General features: G+C 35.7%; 4 protein-coding genes across 7 annotated transcripts in view; 2 read left to right on the forward strand and 2 right to left on the reverse strand.

The window, feature by feature from the left end:
* Nucleotides 1–88: 88 nt before the first annotated feature.
* Nucleotides 89–2,916, forward strand: LOC108970459 (probable cytosolic oligopeptidase A). The gene is made up of 3 exons (XM_018935858.1): nt 89–298; nt 366–1,207; nt 1,316–2,916. Exons 1-3 carry the CDS (start codon nt 210–212, stop codon nt 2,557–2,559), a joined length of 2,175 nt encoding a protein of 724 aa, XP_018791403.1. The 5' UTR covers nt 89–209; the 3' UTR covers nt 2,560–2,916.
* Nucleotides 2,917–3,948: 1,032 nt separating this feature from the next.
* Nucleotides 3,949–8,225, reverse strand: LOC108970460 (oxysterol-binding protein 1). 2 transcript variants are annotated; one of them, XM_018935860.1, is made up of 3 exons: nt 8,084–8,225; nt 6,152–7,856; nt 3,949–5,559 (listed from the first exon to the last, which is right to left on the reverse strand). In XM_018935860.1, the coding sequence occupies exons 2-3, from the start codon at nt 7,793–7,795 to the stop codon at nt 4,810–4,812; spliced, it is 2,394 nt and encodes a 797-aa protein (XP_018791405.1). In that variant the 5' UTR covers nt 7,796–7,856; nt 8,084–8,225; the 3' UTR covers nt 3,949–4,809. The 2 variants fall into 2 exon arrangements, with proteins under 2 accessions (XP_018791405.1, XP_018791404.1); XM_018935859.1 differs by having other exon boundaries at nt 6,152–8,225.
* A 1,449-nt stretch (nt 8,226–9,674) lies between these two features.
* LOC108970443 (protein phosphatase Slingshot) lies at nt 9,675–17,156 on the reverse strand. The gene is made up of 8 exons (XM_018935839.1): nt 17,046–17,156; nt 15,063–15,106; nt 14,805–14,997; nt 14,269–14,744; nt 14,142–14,207; nt 13,878–14,072; nt 13,535–13,804; nt 9,675–13,456 (listed from the first exon to the last, which is right to left on the reverse strand). The coding sequence occupies exons 1-8, from the start codon at nt 17,154–17,156 to the stop codon at nt 10,213–10,215; spliced, it is 4,599 nt and encodes a 1,532-aa protein (XP_018791384.1). The 3' UTR covers nt 9,675–10,212.
* A 661-nt stretch (nt 17,157–17,817) lies between these two features.
* LOC108970444 (nicotinamide/nicotinic acid mononucleotide adenylyltransferase 3-like) overlaps nt 17,818–20,745 on the forward strand; it is an 8,024-nt gene continuing 5,096 nt past the window's right edge. For all 3 annotated transcript variants that reach the window (XR_001993482.1, XM_018935841.1, XM_018935840.1), the window contains exons 1-6: nt 17,818–17,857; nt 17,946–18,155; nt 18,247–18,404; nt 18,474–18,713; nt 18,782–18,883; nt 18,947–19,098. Coding sequence is in view for 2 of the 3 variants with exons in the window: in XM_018935841.1 (XP_018791386.1) it covers nt 18,041–18,155; nt 18,247–18,404; nt 18,474–18,713; nt 18,782–18,883; nt 18,947–19,098 (767 nt within the window). In the remaining variant the exon portion in view is untranslated. The remainder of the gene's footprint in view (nt 17,858–17,945; nt 18,156–18,246; nt 18,405–18,473; nt 18,714–18,781; nt 18,884–18,946; nt 19,099–20,745) is intronic.

Below are 20,745 nucleotides of genomic sequence, written 5' to 3' on the forward strand. Positions count from 1 at the left end.
TTATTAAAATTTCATTACCACTATTTTGAAGCCAAAGAATATTTTTATTTGACATGTTCTAGTCAGCTGTTTTGCATTCGTTTGACACTTCACTTTTATTCAATGCTGATTGTGTAAACGCATTTTTTATAAATTGCAATTTACAATTTCTTGAATTTCATTGAAAGTATTTCACAATTAACCACTTTAGGGAGTTTTTTTTTTCCAATATGTACACGGTGTTCCGTCGAAGTGGACTAATAAATAGTGTGAAACAAAGTCAATACATCAGTAATCGAAATGCCGGTTATATTGTCTTGTGAGCAAATTATTCACCTAATTAGTGATTTAAATATTACTTTAACGTGTTATTTAATTTAAAATAGAGTTCCTGAGATCGGAGAAGATACACATGCTGCTGAAGGTGTATTGAAACCAGATGGATTGCCAGCATTTAATGATTTAACTATTGAAAATTGCTTGGGAGCTATAGGACAACAGGCAGGTTTGGTGGAGAAAACTGTGAAAAACTTTGAAAATGATATTCAGGAAAATAAAGTAAATGTCAGCAATCTAAGAGGCATCTTCGAAGAATTGGATAAAGTGGCTGGACCTCTGGACACCACGTGGGGCATAGCTAAAGCACTTTATCTAGGTAATAGTACTCTGATACCTACCAAGTCCTACATGAATATCCATGAACGTGCACGTATTGCACGCGCTTCCAAATACAATAGTAAAGTATTATATGATGCACTTTCCCAACAAGAAGGCAATGTGCAAGGTGTTGAGGCTCGATTGTTACAACGTTTTTTATTGGAAGGAAAATTAAATGGACTCACTCACACAGAGGATAAAAGGGAGACCCTCAGAGATATTCTTGTACAATTAGGCAAAGAACGTGCCAGCTTTAAAAATAAAGTTAACATGGCTGTACATACGTTTGGACATACCATTAAGGACTACAACCTCGTTCGTGATTTCCCCGTGACGCTATTGGAAGCTATATCTAAGGATTCAACCTCATTAACAGAAGGCCCCTGGAAAATAACTTTACAACCACAAATTGTGGAAGGATTTTTAAAATACTGCCCAGACCGTATGCAGCGTTGGAACGTGTGGCAAGCGAATGTGCGTAAAGCGTCTGGTCAACAAGAGCGGAGTCTTGAGAATAGTACGCATTTGCAGGGTATACGAGCTCTTAGGAAACGACAGGCAAACTTATTAGGTTAGTATTAGAACAAAAATCTAATGATATCTTACAAATTATTGCTTACAACTAATTATATGAATAGATATGATTTATATTATTAATTATAAAATATATTAATTTTAGGTTATCCAAATTACGCAGCGATGTCGATGCAGACAAAGATGATTAAAAGTGTAGACAATTTAAAACAGGTATTCGCAAATCTTGTAAAGTTTGCTGGACCTGCTCAGTCAACAGAAATTGAGCAGTTGCAAAACTTTGCAATTGAAAGCGGATTTCAGACCAAATTGGATGTATATGATGTCCCCTACTGGCAACGCAAACATCTAATAGCTAACCATAAGCTGAATGAGGAACAGTTACGAGAATATTTCCCATTACCAAATGTATTCAGCGAACTTTTTAAATTAAGTGAGAATTTATTCAATATTCGTATTGTGGAACGCCAAAATGTTGAGGTTTGGCAGCCGGCTGTAAAGTACTACGATGTATACGATAATAGCGCCGGTGGTGGTGTATCGCCGATCGCTGGCTTTTACATAGACTGCTACTCTAAAGAGAATAAGTTCGGTAAAAATAATGGCTGGATGGTGAGCATACGAAATCGAAACCCCTCAGCTGAGCTGACGCCTTTATGTGCATTAATCTTTAACTTTACGGAACCTTTACAAGGCACACCATATTTACTGAATTTTGACGATTTAAATATGGTTTTCAAAACCTTCGGTTCAGCTTTACAACACCTTCTTACGAAAGCGCCATACACAGACCTTGCCGGACTTTCAAACATCGAATGGGATGCTTCGCAAGTGGCGGGAAATGTGATGTGCAATTTTCTCGATAACCCAACCATATTAAAGGAAATTTCCAAACACTACACAAGTAATGAGGCTTTATCGGATGACATTTTACAAAAAACACATTTGTTAAAAACTAGCCTAGCTGGATACAATTTGTGTCAAGAGCTTTACATGGCAGATTTGGATATTGAATTACATCAATCTGATGCATTTTGGTTGGATGTAGTTAAAAAGCTGTGGCCTGTCTATCAGTGCATGCCTCTAGACAAAAAAGACGCGCACCCTTGTTCTTTGACGGAAATATTCTCTGGCGACTGGGGCGCTGCACAATTCAGTCACCTCTATTCGAAAGTGATAGCTGCTGACATTAGTTCCGAATTTGCAGACAAATCACCAGCTGAAATGACGACTACGGGCCAACGTTTTAAGGAGACTTTCCTAGCTCTAGGTGGTTCCGTGCCTACAGCAGAAGTATTTCGCCGTTTTCGCGGTCGTGATCCTTCAGTGGAAGCGCTCCTCAAGTCCTTAAACATACTGAATAAAACACAAACTACTGGCGATTTGTAGGTGACACTATGTACAGCACAAGTAGTGTGACACAATCACTTCTGCTTTACGTCTTTATGTATTATATATCTTATTTTTCAATTGTCTGCGCAATAGGATTGTTGTTAATTTTTATTAATAATCACACATATGAACATAAAATGCCAATTCATAGCAAGATAATATGTTGAATAGAAAAAAGTAAGAGGTGAAAAATGTTCTGCACCAAAACAGCTGAATAGCTTTAGAAAACATTTGTTCCACTTTCCTCTTTCATATAAAGTAATAATGTTTAAAAGAAATGATGGTAAAATTATGTTTGTGTTCACTGTGATGAAAAAACATACGAATAAAAACGAAACAAAACTCGAGGAAACACTTTAATGTTGTTGATATTTGAAATCCAAACCTGATAGAAAAAAATATATTCGAAATTTCGGGTTTAGGTATTTCGGATTACGAAAAAATGCTCTAAACTTAGTCAGAACTTTGAAGGCACAGACTTCCTCCTGGCATCAGCACTCCCAGAGGCTGTGGATAGACAAGTGATGTACTGTCGGAGGCACAGGCTGCCTAATAATTGGTTGTGATGCGAACGCCCATCATATGAAATGGGACAGTACCGATAGCAACGCGGGAGGGGGATTACATTTTTTAATACATTTTACTGAAAACAAATTAGAAATTCAATACAAACTTTGTCACGACCTCCAGCTCAGAAATAATTTGCGAATATTCTGCAGTCGTGACAATGAGTTAATATGAAAAAATTGCTATATTTGAAATAATTTAAATGACTTATATGGACTCACCCTTAAAATTGGTTGCATAATCGTTTTAGAATTTATGTGTGGCATCCTATGTTGCCGCTAATTGTTGCTATAACCACTAGAGACCATATTATGCACGAATTAATCGATTTGTCTGCTGGGTATACCTCTATTGATAAGTACAGGTTTAATATGAATTGGCTTTGAACCCTTATCGGTTTACAACTCTAATAACAGAATTGCTGGTCAAACACTTATGTAACTGAATAAGCAGGCCGTAAAAATTAACAATGATATGCATACTTACATACATACATATGTATATAAGCACCTGACAATGACTCACATCGTTCGGCTTGTGTGCAATATTTGGTTTTTAAACATTTTTCTTTAAAAAAAAATATATTCTACTAATCAGCATTCTGTGGTCACTTAAATCGCTGTACTAGGTAGCATAAGTAATAAATAGTGTAATAAAAGCAGTTGTCGCCCGCTTTGCAAATGCACTTGAAGAAAAACCTGTGTCTGTGTGTGTCTGTGTTTATTTAACCATTTCTCTTTTTTTAATTCAATAATACTACATAATAATTTTTAATATTAATAATAATTGTTTTCGATTTTAACATGTAACATATGTATGTGTATTTCTTAGCTTGCAATTTGCATTTATTTACATTAAAAAGGAAAGAAAACATTTACATTACAAACTAAGCAATATAATACGAGTAGGAAGTTAAGTAGAGAAGAGTATGTAACGTTGATGTTTAATATAATGCATATTCCAAGCATACGTTTTGTTTTCTGCTGTACATTCATATCTATTTACATACTATATAAGTATGTAGGTATGTTGGTTTTTGGCTCGTATTAATGACGGCAAATGGTGCGTGGCCGATATAGGGCGTTTTGTTCGCGGCAATAAACTGCAAAATACCAGCAGCAATTCGAAGATATTTACTTAAACTAACAAATAGCAATATTGTTTATTGTATGATATTCTTTAATTATTTGCCTTTGATTGCTGTATATGTATGTATGTACAAGCGGGAATAGTTCAGATTCGCTTCGCAGTTTATGTTCTTTCAACCAATATTTTTAAACACTTTGTTCATATCAACTCATACAAAAATGCTGATGTTCATTGTGAAGAAACTTTTTCTGTTTTTCGTTTTATTTTAATATTCAATACATTTTCTTAACTTTTTAAAAGATTTTTTTTTTTTTTTGTAAAACATTACTTTCACTTTTTCTAATGGATTTTTAGTGTATTTCATTTTGCCACATTGTGTTTTTGTTTTTTTTTTTTATCTAAAATTATTCGTTTGAGTGCATTTTCGTCTTTCTATAATTTTCTAAGTATGTGTATGTAGGTATAGTTTGTTAAGTTTTACTTCACTTTTAGTTTAATATTATATAACTTTCGCATTTAAACTTTTAAATTTTCATGTATTATGTTAGTGGGTTCCGCTGTTAGGCTCTTGGTAAAAACGTTTTATTACATTTAGAATATGTCAGGACATTGAGACCAATCTTGGTCTTGCTTGTGCTTCCAATAGGATTCATTAAAAACATGCACCAAATTATCACTACCCTCTTCCTTTTCTCGTCTAAACCATAACGGTTCATATGGCTGATATGGACGACCCTCGTTTGCTGCAGCTTCTGCTTCCGCTTCGCGTTCTCGCCGTTTTCTACGTTGTTTCTCCTCCAGTCGTAGCTTTTCACGATTACTCTCATCCCATTTCCCATCTTCCATCAAGCGTTGATCGGGACGAAGACGTGAGTCGGTAGGTGCAACTCCCTCTTCGGGTTCATTCAATTGGGCTGCCAACGTTGTAAAGTTGTAGAACTTGTCACTATCTGGTGCCTGCATTCTTCGTGTCCACACTGTTTTGTAACCACCGGTTTGGTAAACTGGACTATCTGTCGAACCGGAAGTTGAAAGTACAGGCGCAATTTCAATAGAAGCATCCCAAGTGCCACGCAACACCCATTTGACTTCTTTATTCCGATCCATGATCACGCCTTTTACGCGACGCTGTTGCTCGCGGGAAAAGTATGAATAAGCAATGTACTTAAGATGACATGTGAGACCAGATGCTGCATTGAGTCCTCTGATTTCCATGTCGCCATGTTGATCGACCCATAATTTTCCAACGATAATATTATTAATAGTCGTCGTTACTTTACGCCACGTGTATTTATGACCAGTTGCGGGGAAATTAACGTATGCGCTCCCAAGCGGTATGACCTGAAAGCGATTGAAAGATCATTTCAATTTTCTGTATTTTTATTAAGAACCAATTGAACTTAAACACAACGGTAACAAATTTATGCATAAGCATTTATTTATATATGTATTATATATGAACAAATTGAGTTTACTGTGATAAAACGATATGTGTATGGAATTATGTTGAACTTGAACAATCCTATATTTTAATAAACATGTTACATTTTCAAAGCATTGAAACTTTCTACGTATGTATATAAATTATAAAAGTCATTCATTTGGTAATTATAAAATCCCTATTTATCTACAGAGTATTATTGGGAGTATTATATATTATTACACACATATGTACGTAAACGAATATGTATATTAAACATGCAATATAAATATATGTGCATACATATGTACATATATTATTTAAATTGCGTGTCGTAAATGACATCGTTATTTAATTAAACCAATTTCGCAAACAGTAGGTGAATGAATGTACATATGTGCTTATTGAATCAGAAAAAAAGCAATTGGCGAAGTTATTGCAGAATCGTAATAAAGTGAAATATGAAAATATTGAAAAATTTTCTTCAATTACAAAATTTTAGGGCTGACTTACCTGCAGATATTTTCCTCGAAATTTACTTGTCATTGTGAATTCCTGCCAGCAGGTCCATTCGCGACCCTCGCAATGTAAAGCAGCCATTGGTGGATGATGTGACACCTGTTCAGCGAGGACACGCCATCCAAGGTCATCCATGCGATCACATTCAAACGTCTCACCTAAAAGTGGGTTGAAGGGTTTTCCAGTCCGATTTGTCGTTGTTGCATAGCTAGTAATTGTAAAGGCCGCCACATATGCCAACTGTTCACATTCGTCTGTACAACGTGCAGCTGAGTCCAACAATTCCGCATATTCATAATCTTCCGTAAGTCGTTGAAGCATTGACAAAGGCTCATTAAAATTAACTGGCATTGGAATTTTCGAAAGTTCTTTACCGATGCAATTTTTCATTACCGACCATAGATTAAGTGGGTGATTTGGTTTATCTGGTACGCGAGTACGTCGTTGCCGATTTGTCTTAGGTAGCTGTGCGACCTTTTGATTTAGCTGGTTTCCATTATTGTGTTTGGATATACTTTTTTGAGATATAATGCTATTTTTTTTGCTTATAACAACAACTTGCTGAGGCTCGGATTCGGTTAGTTTAAGTTCTTCATTTTCTGAAGAACTGCTATGGTGTGTTTGTTCCTCTGAGTTAGAGCGTGTTTTTTGTAGTTTCATAACAAATGATCCATCTTCAATATCTTCCCCTTTATGAGTACCACTTTTTGAAGGCAATGTCATTACAAATCCACTAGCTACATTCGGCGAATTTTCGCCGAATACTCCGTTGTTTTCTTCTGCGTCAAAAAATTCGTTTTCGTCGTCAGATGTAACTGCATTTGGTGAAGCTGCACTTTCGTTTGCTATTGATAGCGGTTTATTGTGTTGCGCGGCTGTGTGTGCTGCCTGTTCGAGGCGGGTTTGCTGTTTGGCTAACATTTCAACCATTTCTTCCAGCCGTTGTCGTTGTTCTCTTTCGTGCTCAACCATTTTCGACCACTTATGGCCTTGCGACTCAGCACTGCGTAGGTAATCGTTACATGCATTAATCATTGCATTGCAAGTAATACGAAATAGCGTAGCCCGCTCATTAACAATCTTTGTGCGACTGGCAAGTGACTCTTCGTCATTCGACTCTAACTCACTTAGTGCTCTCTGTAAAGCAATACCATGTTTAGTGATTAAATCGTAACAGGTGCGCAAACTCTCCAGACGACCTGTTAGCTCCGCCATCACTGTGTTGATTTCTTGGCTAGGTACCACATGTGACGTTTCAACTTCCTCCTCTTCCTCGGTTTCCATAGTACGTATTGCTTTTGCTTTGGCTAATTCCAAAGCTGTAACCCAAGATTGTCGTTCTACCTCATTGGCAGCTTTAATATGAAACGTTTGTGTACCACCATTGGAGATAACAAAAGTGCACGAATCCACTGTGTGTATAAGAGCACCGTGAAGCGATATAGTACCGCGACATGTGTGATTCATTTCAGCTTGGCTGCGATAATAACTCAAAACACCTCTTGATAGGACAAACCAACGTCGTTGATAACCTTTAATGTAGTTGGTCCATTTCATAAGCCAACCTTTCATTTCCGGGTCTTTACTTCCTGCGACACTCCGTTCAGGAGTCGGTTTATTAAGAAGCATGTCCGACATAACTTCAAATGATGATCTCCCACCCGGTTTTACAACTGCTCCTCGAACTTTATTTTTATTTCTATATGACAAGTTGTTAATTGAACAAATACCGTTGCAAGCGCCGCCAGCCCCACCACCACAACACAACCAACAAACAACAAATGTATAAAGTTCGTCCGCACAATCAATTGTACACACGGTGAAAATTGAGAAAATCAGTAAGAAAGAAAAAAAGTAATTAGCACATCATCTAACGCCACGTATTACAGAACTTTTCAATATTTTTACACAATGAACTTAGATTACCCCGTTTCCGATGTTAATTTATTTACTTGCTTATTGCAATACAACTTCCCGAAAAGCGTTTATACGCTACAAAATTGCACAAATTTTCGACTTTTCTATGCAAAAATTGGAAAACCTTACCAAAGGAACAGATGAAAACGAAAATTTGACAAATATTGACGTAGAATTGATGTGAGTCAGTGCTGCCTTTCTTCGGTGAATATTGGTGCTGCCAGCGAAATTACCAATAGTGGGTTAAAAAATTACGCAAAACGTGTAAAATGTGTGAAAATTAAAAACAATACTTTTATATCTATATATAGTCCTGAGTACCGGTAAATATTAATTAAATAAAATGTATAAGTAATTTTAAGTATTTGCCCTTGTCATGTGTTACTAGCGAGTATGTACGTATGTTAGTAAAAATATTATCTTGTGCCTACCCTGGTAGACATTGGGGCGACACAATCTGTTGCTGCAATAACAAACCCAAGCAGAAAATAACAGTAAACTGAATTTAAATTTCTCGAATTCTATAATGAAATGTTTCCCAACAATGATAGAAAATGTTACTGGGGTCAGACCTTTAGCCGGAAATAAATTCGAATTCTTCCGGTTTTGACGCGACTTCCGTTGGTTACTGTAATACGTTGCATTCGATCCTATGGAATGTTTCGCAGAATTTTTTATCAATATATATTAATATTGTGGGAAATTCTCTCTTTCAATCTAATAATAACGTACTGAAAATCTTATATCATCCCAGTTTTATAATTTTCATTAAAAAATAACAAATCCAAAGTTTTTTGTATTTAATATGAGCTTTAATAGGTATTTTAAAAACCATTTGTTCATACAAACATAAAAATAGAAAAATCTTACAATATTTACAAAATATTTGCTTTTTTGTTGCTGGCTAATTAGTTAACGTTATGATTTGACGACTGTTTTTTTATTTTTAAATATTTTGTATGCCTTATACTGAATTTTGTTTCGTTAAAATTTTAAATATGCTGTTTTTGCAATGTGCTATTTTCAAAATATTATATGATTGCGGTATTGTGGTAGTTGAAGTTGTTCCTGTGTATGTGTAAGTGTAGGATAGAGATATATTTTATGGTTTTATTGGTGAGTCGTGCCGAATTTGTTGCAAATGCTTATAATTAAAATACAAATACAGTACGGCAATGGTAAAAAGCGCTACGTAGTAGTACATACATAAAACCTGCTCCTTACGTTTTCTAATGCGATCTTTATGTTTATAAATAATTATGATTTTGTTAAAATCAGCATATAATAATAATACAAATAAAATAAGTCGGTACATGGAAAAGATAATGGCATGAGAGATTGGATATGAATAAAAATAGAAATTAGCAATGAATATACATGTGTATATATAACTATATCAGTACACGGCATCACTAACATTTTTAAGTTATAATAAAAGTTTAAAGAACAAGCTGTGAATTATGGAAAGAAATTAGCGTGCTTAAGTGATATTGTGAGGGCGACATATAATATAAAATAGCGTGAAATACTCACACACACACACGCGTCGAAAACGATCTGTAAAAAAAAAGTTCGCTAAAAAAAATTATATAAAGTAGCGGCGAAAAAATGGAAAATATTTAGAATACTAATTATAAAAATTATCATCTTTTATATTTCTTTGCTATGAGGACTGAAGTGCACTTGAACTTAAATTTAATTTTTGTGATTGAGTTTATTTGCATGCCGATTAAAGTTGATTAATGAAGCGTAGTCGGAAGACAATTTTTTATCGCGCTGGCAGTGGACAATATCAAAATAAACAAATATTTTAGAAATGCAAGCAGCAACAAAATTTTTCCCCCTTAGGGATTGGTTAGAAAATGCTTAGAAATGCAAAGAAGCGGTTGCGCGGGAAACGAAGCTGATAAAGAATATCTGGTGGTTAAGTGAGCATATAAGTTGTACAGATCTTAAACACTCACTAACATTATAAAAAAATATCGAGGCTGCTCAACAGTACACTAAAATGATGCGTGTGTATGAGTTTTTCGCTTTTCGGGGCGTGGTTGTGAAGAAGTGCTGTTACAACATTATACAAATGAGTACACCAAACACAGATTTTGGTTAAGGGGACGGTGCGACATCGCTGATATAATTTACATGGTATTGTAAGCGGCTGTATTGAAGCTCTGTTTTGGTAACGTTAGCCGGCTGAGTGGATGCGTGCGGCCATGCTGTTGTAAACGACGCTGATGTTGTTGCTGTTGGGCATTGTCTCCCAAAGGTGGCTGAGAATTATTGCCATGCGATGATTGTGTGGTCTTAGTTGGTGCAGGAGGCGGCCTGCTATCGCTATACTCGTGATGTGACAAACGACCGCCAATAGCGCCGCCAGCTCTACTACTACCCATTGATATAGATTTGTGCGACGCATGACCACCACTTTCATAATAGGAATGACGGCGGGGTTTAGAAAGACTGCTGGAACTAGCAACCGACGCTAGTGTTGTTGGTACTGAACATGAGGAGGAGGATGAAGGAGATGAGAAAGACATATTTGAAGTTATTGGGTTAGAACCCACAAGGCAGTCTTGCTTGCTAGTGGGCACGATCGGAGTTGGCGTTTGGTATTTATGCACCAGCACCTTAACGTTGCGGTCAACATATGGATCAGATATACTCGATGATGTCGATGATGTAGACGAAGATGACGATGCTACTGACATTGTCGTGGATGCAGTAGAGACGGGCGTAAATATAGACGGCGTTATTGCGTTTACAGTGCTTGATGCCGTATCAACCATTTCAGCAGCTATTTCAGTCTCACAGAGTGGTGCTGCCTTGAGACTGTGCGTTGTAGAAGCTGTTGTTGTAACGTCTTCAGTCAATGCAGTTTGACGATTGTGTTGGCGGGAATGATGTGGATCCGCATGCTGCGCTATTGGTGAAGACGGCAATGAGTGATGACCTTTCTTCGCAGGCAAAACTGCTGTTTGTATTTGTAATACGTTTCCACTAGTAGCACCGCTGCCACTATTACCACTGCCCGCTTTGGCCTCAAAACTTTTTTTGAGTATTTGCACAGTACCGGAGATACGTTGATCAGTGATGTTAGCACCACTGCCAACATTTCCTCGCATTAATACGGTCTCCTCATCTTCGTCTATGCCGGATATTACGGTTGTGACTGTGTCAGATTCAGCTGGTAACATATTTTTATTCTCTATATCGGATATTGTGTACGATTCGGGAGCAGAGGAAGCTGAAAATAAGTCATTGTGGAGGGGCCGGCTGCCGTCACTTCGACGCATAACCATCTGGCATGCTAATACGTCCGCACCGGCATTGCTACCGCCAGTGGAAGTAGTCGTAACCCCGGGTACAATTTCGACGCTGCTGCATCGATATGGAGGACAACGGGTGCGTGTCGAACCGGCTGTTGAAGCACTTCGAAACAAATTAATTGCACCTTTGGCGATGCGCTTTGCACTGTTGGCTACTGTGCTTTCATCAGACGAACGCTCACCATTTTCTGAACACAATTTCTTCAGCGTATGATTGTTGCCAGTGCTACCGCATTGTTCCAATTTCTGTTTAGTGCGCTTCACCGTTCCCACATGGTGTTGATGCTGATATTGCATCGATCCACTCTGGTAAATTTGTGTGGCAGTCTTATTGCTCTTATTGATGTTAAGTTCATGTATTTGCCCTTCGAGTATTGCCCCGCCGCCATATTGGCAGGAGTTGCGATTGCTGTCATATGCTGACCAGGAACTATTTCGTACTGGTACAGCGCTTCTCGTATCTCCTGAACCCCAAGAGGCATGCCGTGAGGGCAAATCCCGATGCCTATGGGTTCGAGTTATCACTCGTTCCTCTAATGTGGTAGTCGTCGAAGATGCGACGCTCGATGAGATCGAATCAATACTGCTATTAGAGCCCAATTTGCTGGTAGCACAACTGCTGGCGCTCGTAACTGCACCCAGAACGTTGAGACGATCTAAAACGATACCACCGCTTCTGCTGCCACTGCTCAAGTCACTTGTACCACTAATTGCAGTCCAGGACTGAGTTTTGCGGCTATGACGTCTGCCGTCCACTTTGAATTGCTCCTCTTTTGTAGGCTCAATAGGAGATGCATCCATTGCATTATTTGCAATATCCTCACTTACATTTGTGGTGTCGGAACACATACTTGACCTATTGTAAACGATTGTCTCATCGCCACCTCCAATCTCAGCAGCAGATTTTAGGTTGGATGTCTGTGTTATGAGTTTTGCAGACGATGTCCAAACCGGGCTGTGATCAGTTTGCACTGTGGCGTCGCCGCTATAACAAGGTAACATTTCCATGCGTGTTACTGTTGTGCCAGTGTCGTGAGACACCGATCGACCGAATTGCAAGTTAAGAGATCTACGATCGTCGACCGTTTTGCGTGTATTTCTATGTGTTTCGAGGTCCTGCACACGAGTACGTACAGATGCTATTTGTTGTTTCTGTTTCTTTTGTTGTAACTGATGTTGTGAAATGGTTGTAGGAGGCGGCGGCGGTGGAGGTGGCGGCGGTTGTACATTCTTCTGTATGTGTCGCACTTGATTTTGCGTAACACTATAATTTTCGCCATTACTTCCGGGAAAACGCATATTCTTCGGCTCCTCTGCTACACTTCGTTCTGGCGTTAGATTTTCCAACGATTGACTTTGCTGTTTAATAACTACTGTCATATGTGGCACGTGTGGCACCGCCTGCGGTGATGTGCTACTGGACCGACGCACCAGGCGACGTTGCTTGGCTTCATTTGTGCCGCCACTATTAATGGCGGCTGAAACTTTTGATCGTCCAACACTTTTGCCACTCAAAATGTTTCCATCGGTACATGCCACAACGTTATCACCATAGCTTACATCGTCATGACCGCCGGTTGACTTTGATTTGGATTGATTTAGGGCCTGTATGAGTGGTGTGGGCTCACTGCCAGGTAGAAGACGCGCGTCTTTTGTGCTTTTCAGATTCGTCTCACTTTTACTGCGCTGCAGTTTTTCTTTATTCTTCATTGCATCCAACATGCCGCGGTAAGTTTCCAATTGATTAAGGAAATTCTTATTCGGCTTTATGCAGCTTCGGCGTTCTTTAACGTGTTGCAGTGCATGCTTAAATTCCCAGTTGTATGCCTTCATGGCGTAAGCGATTACCACTGATGCCGATCGGCTGACACCCATTTTACAGTGTACCAGTACTTTAGAGCCTTCCGATTTGGCACGAGTTATGTAACGAAATGTATTGTCCCAGTGTTTCAACAAATTCGTTTTTTCATCATCATATACTCTTACATTAAAGTAATCAAATACACCCGGGAAGAAATTGTCGATCTCGCGAGTTACATTAAGTATATGGCGTATACTGAAATAAATACTTATTAATAAGGTGTACTTTTGTAAACAATAGATATGCATTAATAATATAAAAATAATAAAATACCCATTTTTTTGCAATTCTTCCAAGTTGCTGGCATTCCATTCCGAACCAAGGTAGACATGATCGAAAATTTCTGTTGGCGCATCCATTTGACCCAGGATGGTTAACATTTCCGCATCAATGAATGACTTGAATTCGCCTAAGTCCATATCAAGCAGTTCTTCAAGTCGACCACGTATATATTTGGAGGTAACCTCATCTAAATCCACTGACATCATTATTTCCTTCAACTTCATTTTTATAACACTTTCCGTTTCCTCCTTTGCGGTTGGTCTATAATGAATACATTAAGCATAGAATTAATAACGCATGCTTATATAACTGTAAAATTTTTTTCTTAACATACTTGTTTCGTATGGCATCTGGCGAAGGGGGACGTCGGCTTTCGATTGAGTCCATAGCATTCCACTCATTCAGGCAAGACTGTTCAGATTCGATATGGCTATCATAAAATGATGTCCAATCGTGCGATGGACCGCGGGGATAGAAATTATTCTCACGAGCCTTTTGCGATACTTTATGTAATGTTTGTAATGCAGACCTTAAAAGATAAATAATTAAAGATTAGTTGAGTTTTACATAATATACTTATGTATAAGCATAAACTTACCACATAGCTTGCACAGAAACAGGCTTAAAAATATGGGTTTTACCATAAACTGAAACGCTAAAACCACTAGTCAAATAAAAATTACTTAATTAATATAAAACTATAAGCATACATTTTGTAGCCTTACCCATCACCATCGAGATGTATTGTCGTATCGGCAAGTATAGGCAATACAAGTCCAATTGTGGTACGTTCGTTACAGTCAATGCCCAGTAGACAGGATTCTTCGACACCATCCTCGCAAACTTTACTATCGCCTGAGGCACTGATTTTCTCTTCATCACTTTTTATGGTCTGCCGTTGAGTTGCTTTCGCAGATTGAGATCCGCTGGTGTAATTTTTGTCATGAGCATCCGTTGACTCCTCACCACCACTACTTGACTCCGTTTGTGACTGCTGCTGTTGTGGCGTTCGTTTAATACTATCCGCTGATGATTGACGCATAGTAACGATATTTGCCGATGCTATGGCATTGTTCGCTTTAGTCGAATTATGTCGCATAATTTTATTTTTTCGATCGGTGGTTGTGGGGCGGTAGCAACAACGTGATACAATCACTAGATACCTTGTGCGATTCGGTCGTTGGGACTCTAATTTAACAGCCTATATGAAAAATAAAATAGTTTAGTTTATACAACAATATGTACTAGTTGCATATTTTACCATCTTCAAGGTTTCCTCTGGGTAAAGTAGATCAATCATTGATTGTAAGTGTTGTTGAATATCAGAATTATTACTTTGTGTGCTATTAGTCGATTTTGCCGAATCTGTACTTGCGCGACGTTCATTAGTTTTTGCTGCAACATCCTTAAGAGCAAGCCCCAGAACAGTGTCCTTAACGGCAAAGAAGCATTCGCTATAATAAATGTGGAAAAATATATTATTTATGAAAACATCACATAATGTTTGTATTTATATTACCTCTTTTCAGATCTATTGCCTTCATCATCCTCAGTTTCTCCTTCCTGTAAATAAAATAGCAGTTTAAAAATAATTGTTGTAAACAATTTTATAAAATAGGATGAATTAAATACGCATATATTAATAATTTCTTTTCAGAGTTCTATTCCGTTTGTTTCCTTGTATTATTGCAGGAAAAAAATTGCATGACATTTTTGAAGTGCCCCGGTTGTTGTTGTTGTAACGGAAGAAATTCTGCTTCTCCTTCCAGATCTTTCCCGCCTATCCTACACTGCATTCACTACATACTAACTACACATGTTTACTAGGTACATATAGCGAATTATTAGTTAATGATTTTGAAAGGAGCTTTATATAAATAGGGAATAAAATGAAATGACAAAATCATTGAAAAATATTTTAGTATACCAAATTTATATTATTATATACAAGAGTTGAAAAACATATAAAACGTATTTTTTTCTCGTTCAAAAACTTTAATACACTAACGTTTTGTGTAATTAAAAACACTATCAGTAGATAACCCTCTTCTAATTGTTGGGCAGTAAAATGTGTGAGTCATAATAAACCCCTATGATAAGCAAGACTTAAAACCTCCATCATTGATAACAATCAGTGATGCCATAACAACGAAATAATTGCAACCAAACAAGGAAACTTATTTAGCAATGTAAAATAACAACGCGTAAACATTCACCCAAGTATATATACATAAAAAGAAAATATTTGATATGAGACAAAACAAAGAGACCATTCATGGAATATGCGAATATACCAAAATATTCACAGTAATGCTAATAATTACAACTATTGTCGATCTAAAATGTGTTTATATGTAAGCATGTATATAAAGATATAGTATGTTATGTATGTGCGTTCATTTTTTACATATAAATTTGCGCAATACATATCTATATTCGTTATAGCATTGATGTTCGCGTCTGCGTCTGTTCAGAACAAGGTCAAGAAAATTGTGGGCTGAAAATATATTTTCTTCGAATATTATATTAAATATACAAATGTATATACATACTATATATACAATTAATATATGTATGTGCACTATTGAGATTACGACAGATTTATATTTAACACTGTTATTGTAAAGTAATGTTTTCGAAGGTGGTCTCTTAATTAGCGCCATAATTGACATTCAATTAAAGACCGGAAGTACTAGCATCATCTAAATTACTCATTTTTATTTTCGCTTCATAATCAAGTTTAAAAAAAAAGAACAAGAAATAACAATTACAGCGAACTGCATGCATTATCAAGCTTAGATCAACCTTTCGAACATACTAAATACAAAACAAATGTAAAGAAATAAAAGCAAAACAAACGCCGATATAAACATATACTAAAGAAAAAACATAAATGTTTGCATGGATGATCGCGACGTCGAAGTCAACGCCAACTACTACACCATTGGCCACATATGAAAAAAGTGAATAATTTGCGCAACGCACTTTTCCTTCTTTTGCACATTTCGGTATGATTGCAGCGACAATAAAATGGCAACGAGGAAATATGTAAGAAAAGAAACATCAGCAAACTACTAACATAATCACTATGCAAAAAACGGCCAACCTACGATCGAGTAACATATAAAATCACTAGGCAATATATTTTTTCTGCTTCAATACACATATTTGCTTCTCATTATAATTATTTTGACGTATTTCATTTCTACTTGATTTAGGGAGATGGTATTGTCACAATATCTTTTTCCTGCATAGGGAGTCGATGTGAAATTACGTCTCCTCCCCTTCAATATATACAGAAGAAAATTATTTTAGTCACTGCACATCACTTATGTATTGTACATATTTGTGGAAAACATATAAAAAAAATGGAAAAAAATCAAATTATATCACTAAACAATAGGTCTTTACGGAATTCACTGAATTCTAACAAATAAAAGGGAGTGGAAAAATGTTTTCCATCTTTTTAGAGTCGCTCCCTTTGTGGGACAAACAAACTCACCGAGCCACATTGTGGCGGCGAACCAGTAACACTCGGCGAACGCTGCACGGTCACCAATGCCATGCTCATTTGGCGGAGTTTCCAAAGTTTTTCGCCAGTAGAACTTTTCATAAATTCATTTTTAAATACTTATGATCACTATAACTATTTGCACAACGCACGACAATTGCAATAATTACGGCTGACTACAAATATACAAAAAGATTTACTTGTCAGTTTGCTGTCAGTTTGAGTGAACATTGTCAGGTTGGTAGTACTTGTTAAATTTATCGATTCACAAGAAACCGAAAAGTAACATAACTTTACTACATATGTATAACAGTTATAATTTACGGGTAGATAAATAATTTGGTTATAATATTTCACATGAAGTTAGTAATAAAAAATGAACAGTTAATTTAAATTTTATAATTATTTTAACAATAATGTACCATTATGATCTATTCGTTATACGAAATATGCGCATATAAGGGGTGGCATCTTTAAAGTTATTCACTTTTATTTATACCAGAGAACGTAAAAGTAAAAGTAATTATTTAAAGTAAAAGTAATTATTTTACGTTCTCTGCGTCATACAATACAGCGCCAGCAGATGGCGCTCACTTTATTTCATTTTCCCCTTTTCACAAGTTTCGTAAATATTGAAGAATATAAACCAGAGAACGTGCATTATAAATATACGTTCTCTGGTACAAGGATATAAACAAACAAATATATGATTTACAGTTTTCTTGTTAAATTGTAAAATATTGCACAAGTTCATAAATTTTTTATTAACTTTATTTATAAAATACTTCTGGGATTAATTAAACGTAAGTACTATTTAGAATAAAATAATAAAGTGTTCTTATCAATGCACACCTTCATTCTACGACTTCTTCGTTTCTACGGTTTCATTAGTTCATTGTTTCGAAGGTCAACTTGCCGTGTTTGCAAAATACACTTTTGAATTTTTCTCTTTATTGTTCATGACAAGAATTATATAAACAACCAGAATGTCGACAATAATTAAAGATGAAGAAATGAATAATCAGCGCGTGTTGCCTCGGATAGTTCTGATAGCCTGTGGTTCTTTCAGCCCACCGACGCCAATGCACTGTCGAATGTTCGGTAAGATTGTGAAATACTATAAAGCGCTTTCAGAGTAAATATGCGAATATATGAAATATATTTTTTATTCTATTTTTCCTTTATGAAATAGAAATTGCCCGTGATTATTACAAAACACAAGGAACACATCACGTCATTGGTGGCATCGTTTCACCCACACACGATTCATATCAGAAAAAAGGACTCGTTGCTGGCACACATCGATTTGCTATGTTGAAATTGGCATTGCAATCCACAACATGGATAAAAGTAACTTCGCAATACCATTTCTACAGGCTTTTGTGTATTAATTAACTACTTTAAATGTTTAATTTTAAGCCCTCAGACTGGGAAATACAACAATCGGAATGGTCACGCACAATCTCCGTTCTGCAGTACCATCAAAACTATATGAATAACTATATCAACTCTCCACTAGAAAGTGACATGAACGGTACACTACCTAGCTGGATGCCTACAGGTTTGCGTGAGCGGCAGGATGGCGTGCAATTGAAATTGCTGTGCGGAGCTGATTTACTAGAATCATTTGCAGTGCCGGGATTATGGGCAGATAAGGATGTAAGCATTAGCGCAAATATATTTCAGACATTTCGCATGCAATTTAATAAATACATTTTTGTTTTAAGATTGAAGACATTGTTGGCAATCATGGTTTAGTGGTTATTTCACGTTATGGCTCTAATCCTGAAAAATTCATTTTCGAGTCAGATATGTTGACGAAATATCAGGTATTGTTTTTTCGAATAGTAGTGGTCACAAAAATGTTTTATGCTCTTTTTTCCTTATTAAAGAAACATATTACGTTAATAACGAATTGGGTACCCAACGAAGTTAGTTCTACAATGATACGACGTCTTATATCGCGCGATCTGTCTGTGAAATTCTTGATCGATGACAGGGTCATTGATTATATTCAAATGCAAGGATTATTTAATTGTAAAACGTAAGTTACACTCATTTATAAAATATTTTATGCATGTGTATTTACTTGGATGCTCAAGTAGTTCATGATATTTATTGATATATACATAAAAGCACTAGGATATAGTTCAGCATAGATTTAATTTTGATAATTCTAACGACGATTCTAAAAGTTTGAAACTTTCTTGGTTTTGGCGATTTTAATATCTGATCCCTTTTGCCCTTGAAAATTTCATCATAATGTAGTAAATGTCATCATTACATCAAATTAAAAAAATATAGTATCAATAAGTCAATACTTGAATGAGCTCTGAATTGTGAACAGCTACTCAATACATAACATTGCGTTTTGTCTATTTTAACTTTTCCTGGGTCAACTGAGCTTTAGGTGACATAATACTACCGTAAATATTGCCCTTTCCGACAACATCACTTCGCCTTATAAGAATCCACGTTTAAAAAGCAGTTTCATGCGATTAAAAATTGCAGAAACAAACCAACAACCTGTCACAATTAAGTGGAAACTATTAATGGAGAGTGAGTTGCCTTTAAACTGATTGACAATTTGTTTGTATTTGAATTTGTAATAATTCAGTTTACTAATCAACTGCATGGTAATGAAATGTTGAGTGTTTCCATATCATTTGTATACATACAAATACATACATACATATGTACATTTCTGTGTGTAGACGAGGGATATAAGTCGATTTCGGATTACTCTATGACAGATTTATATTATTAAAAATTTAAATTTAAGGAATGACTACTTCCGGTGTGTTAACAGCACATAGAAATGTATGTATGTTTATATATCTGAGTTAGCATCATAAAAATCATTATGCGCATCCAAATGTAAGCAAACATGCATCATTTATCATGCATCACATAATATCATCAGGTGAAATATATAAAAATAGGTATATATATATAGTAGTATAGGCAGAGTTGCGAATATTTTACTGGAAGTTTTTGGGATAAAAAATTATAATTTCAATATTTTTTCCCCTTTTTAAAATAATTTTGATTGGAATTAAAAAATTAAAATATAAATTTTATTAATTAAAATTTTAAAATATAATTCTTAATCAAAAAGTCAGTATCAGAACTTGAAAACAAAATTTTTTTATTTTTAATTTATTTTAAAAGTAGTATTTGAATGTTTTATTACCACTTTAGAAGTTTCCACAAAACTTTTAATACCTAACATTTTGGARTTCTCAAAAATTKGAATTAAAAGTTGAATTTTTCGAAAATTTGGAATTAAAAATTAAAAATTTTTGAAGATTGAAATTAAAAATTGGAAACTTATCTTTGAATCCCATAATCGAAATAAAACTATAAAAATGTTAAAATATTTTCTATTTTAAAAACCGCTGTAATATATTGAAACAATTACTTATGTAAATGAAAAGAGATGGAAAAGAAAATATTTAAATTGTTCTAACTAAAGCCCTATAATTAAAAGGAATTAAATGGAAATAAGAACAACAATTTTGAACTAGCTAAAATTTTATTAAATATATGCCATCCTTTCCAAAAGTTGACAAAAATGGTGGAAAACGAAGTACGCAAACGCGAAAAATGTGAATTCGAAAATAACATATTTTTTATTTTTTAATTATAAAGTTGGGATTAAAATTATTATTTTTTTTCAAAATGTTATTTG

Source organism: Bactrocera latifrons, unplaced genomic scaffold, assembly GCF_001853355.1.
Source record: "Bactrocera latifrons isolate USDA-ARS-PBARC rearing strain unplaced genomic scaffold, ASM185335v1 scaffold_3, whole genome shotgun sequence".
In the NCBI taxonomy this organism is placed as follows: domain Eukaryota; kingdom Metazoa; phylum Arthropoda; class Insecta; order Diptera; family Tephritidae; genus Bactrocera; species Bactrocera latifrons.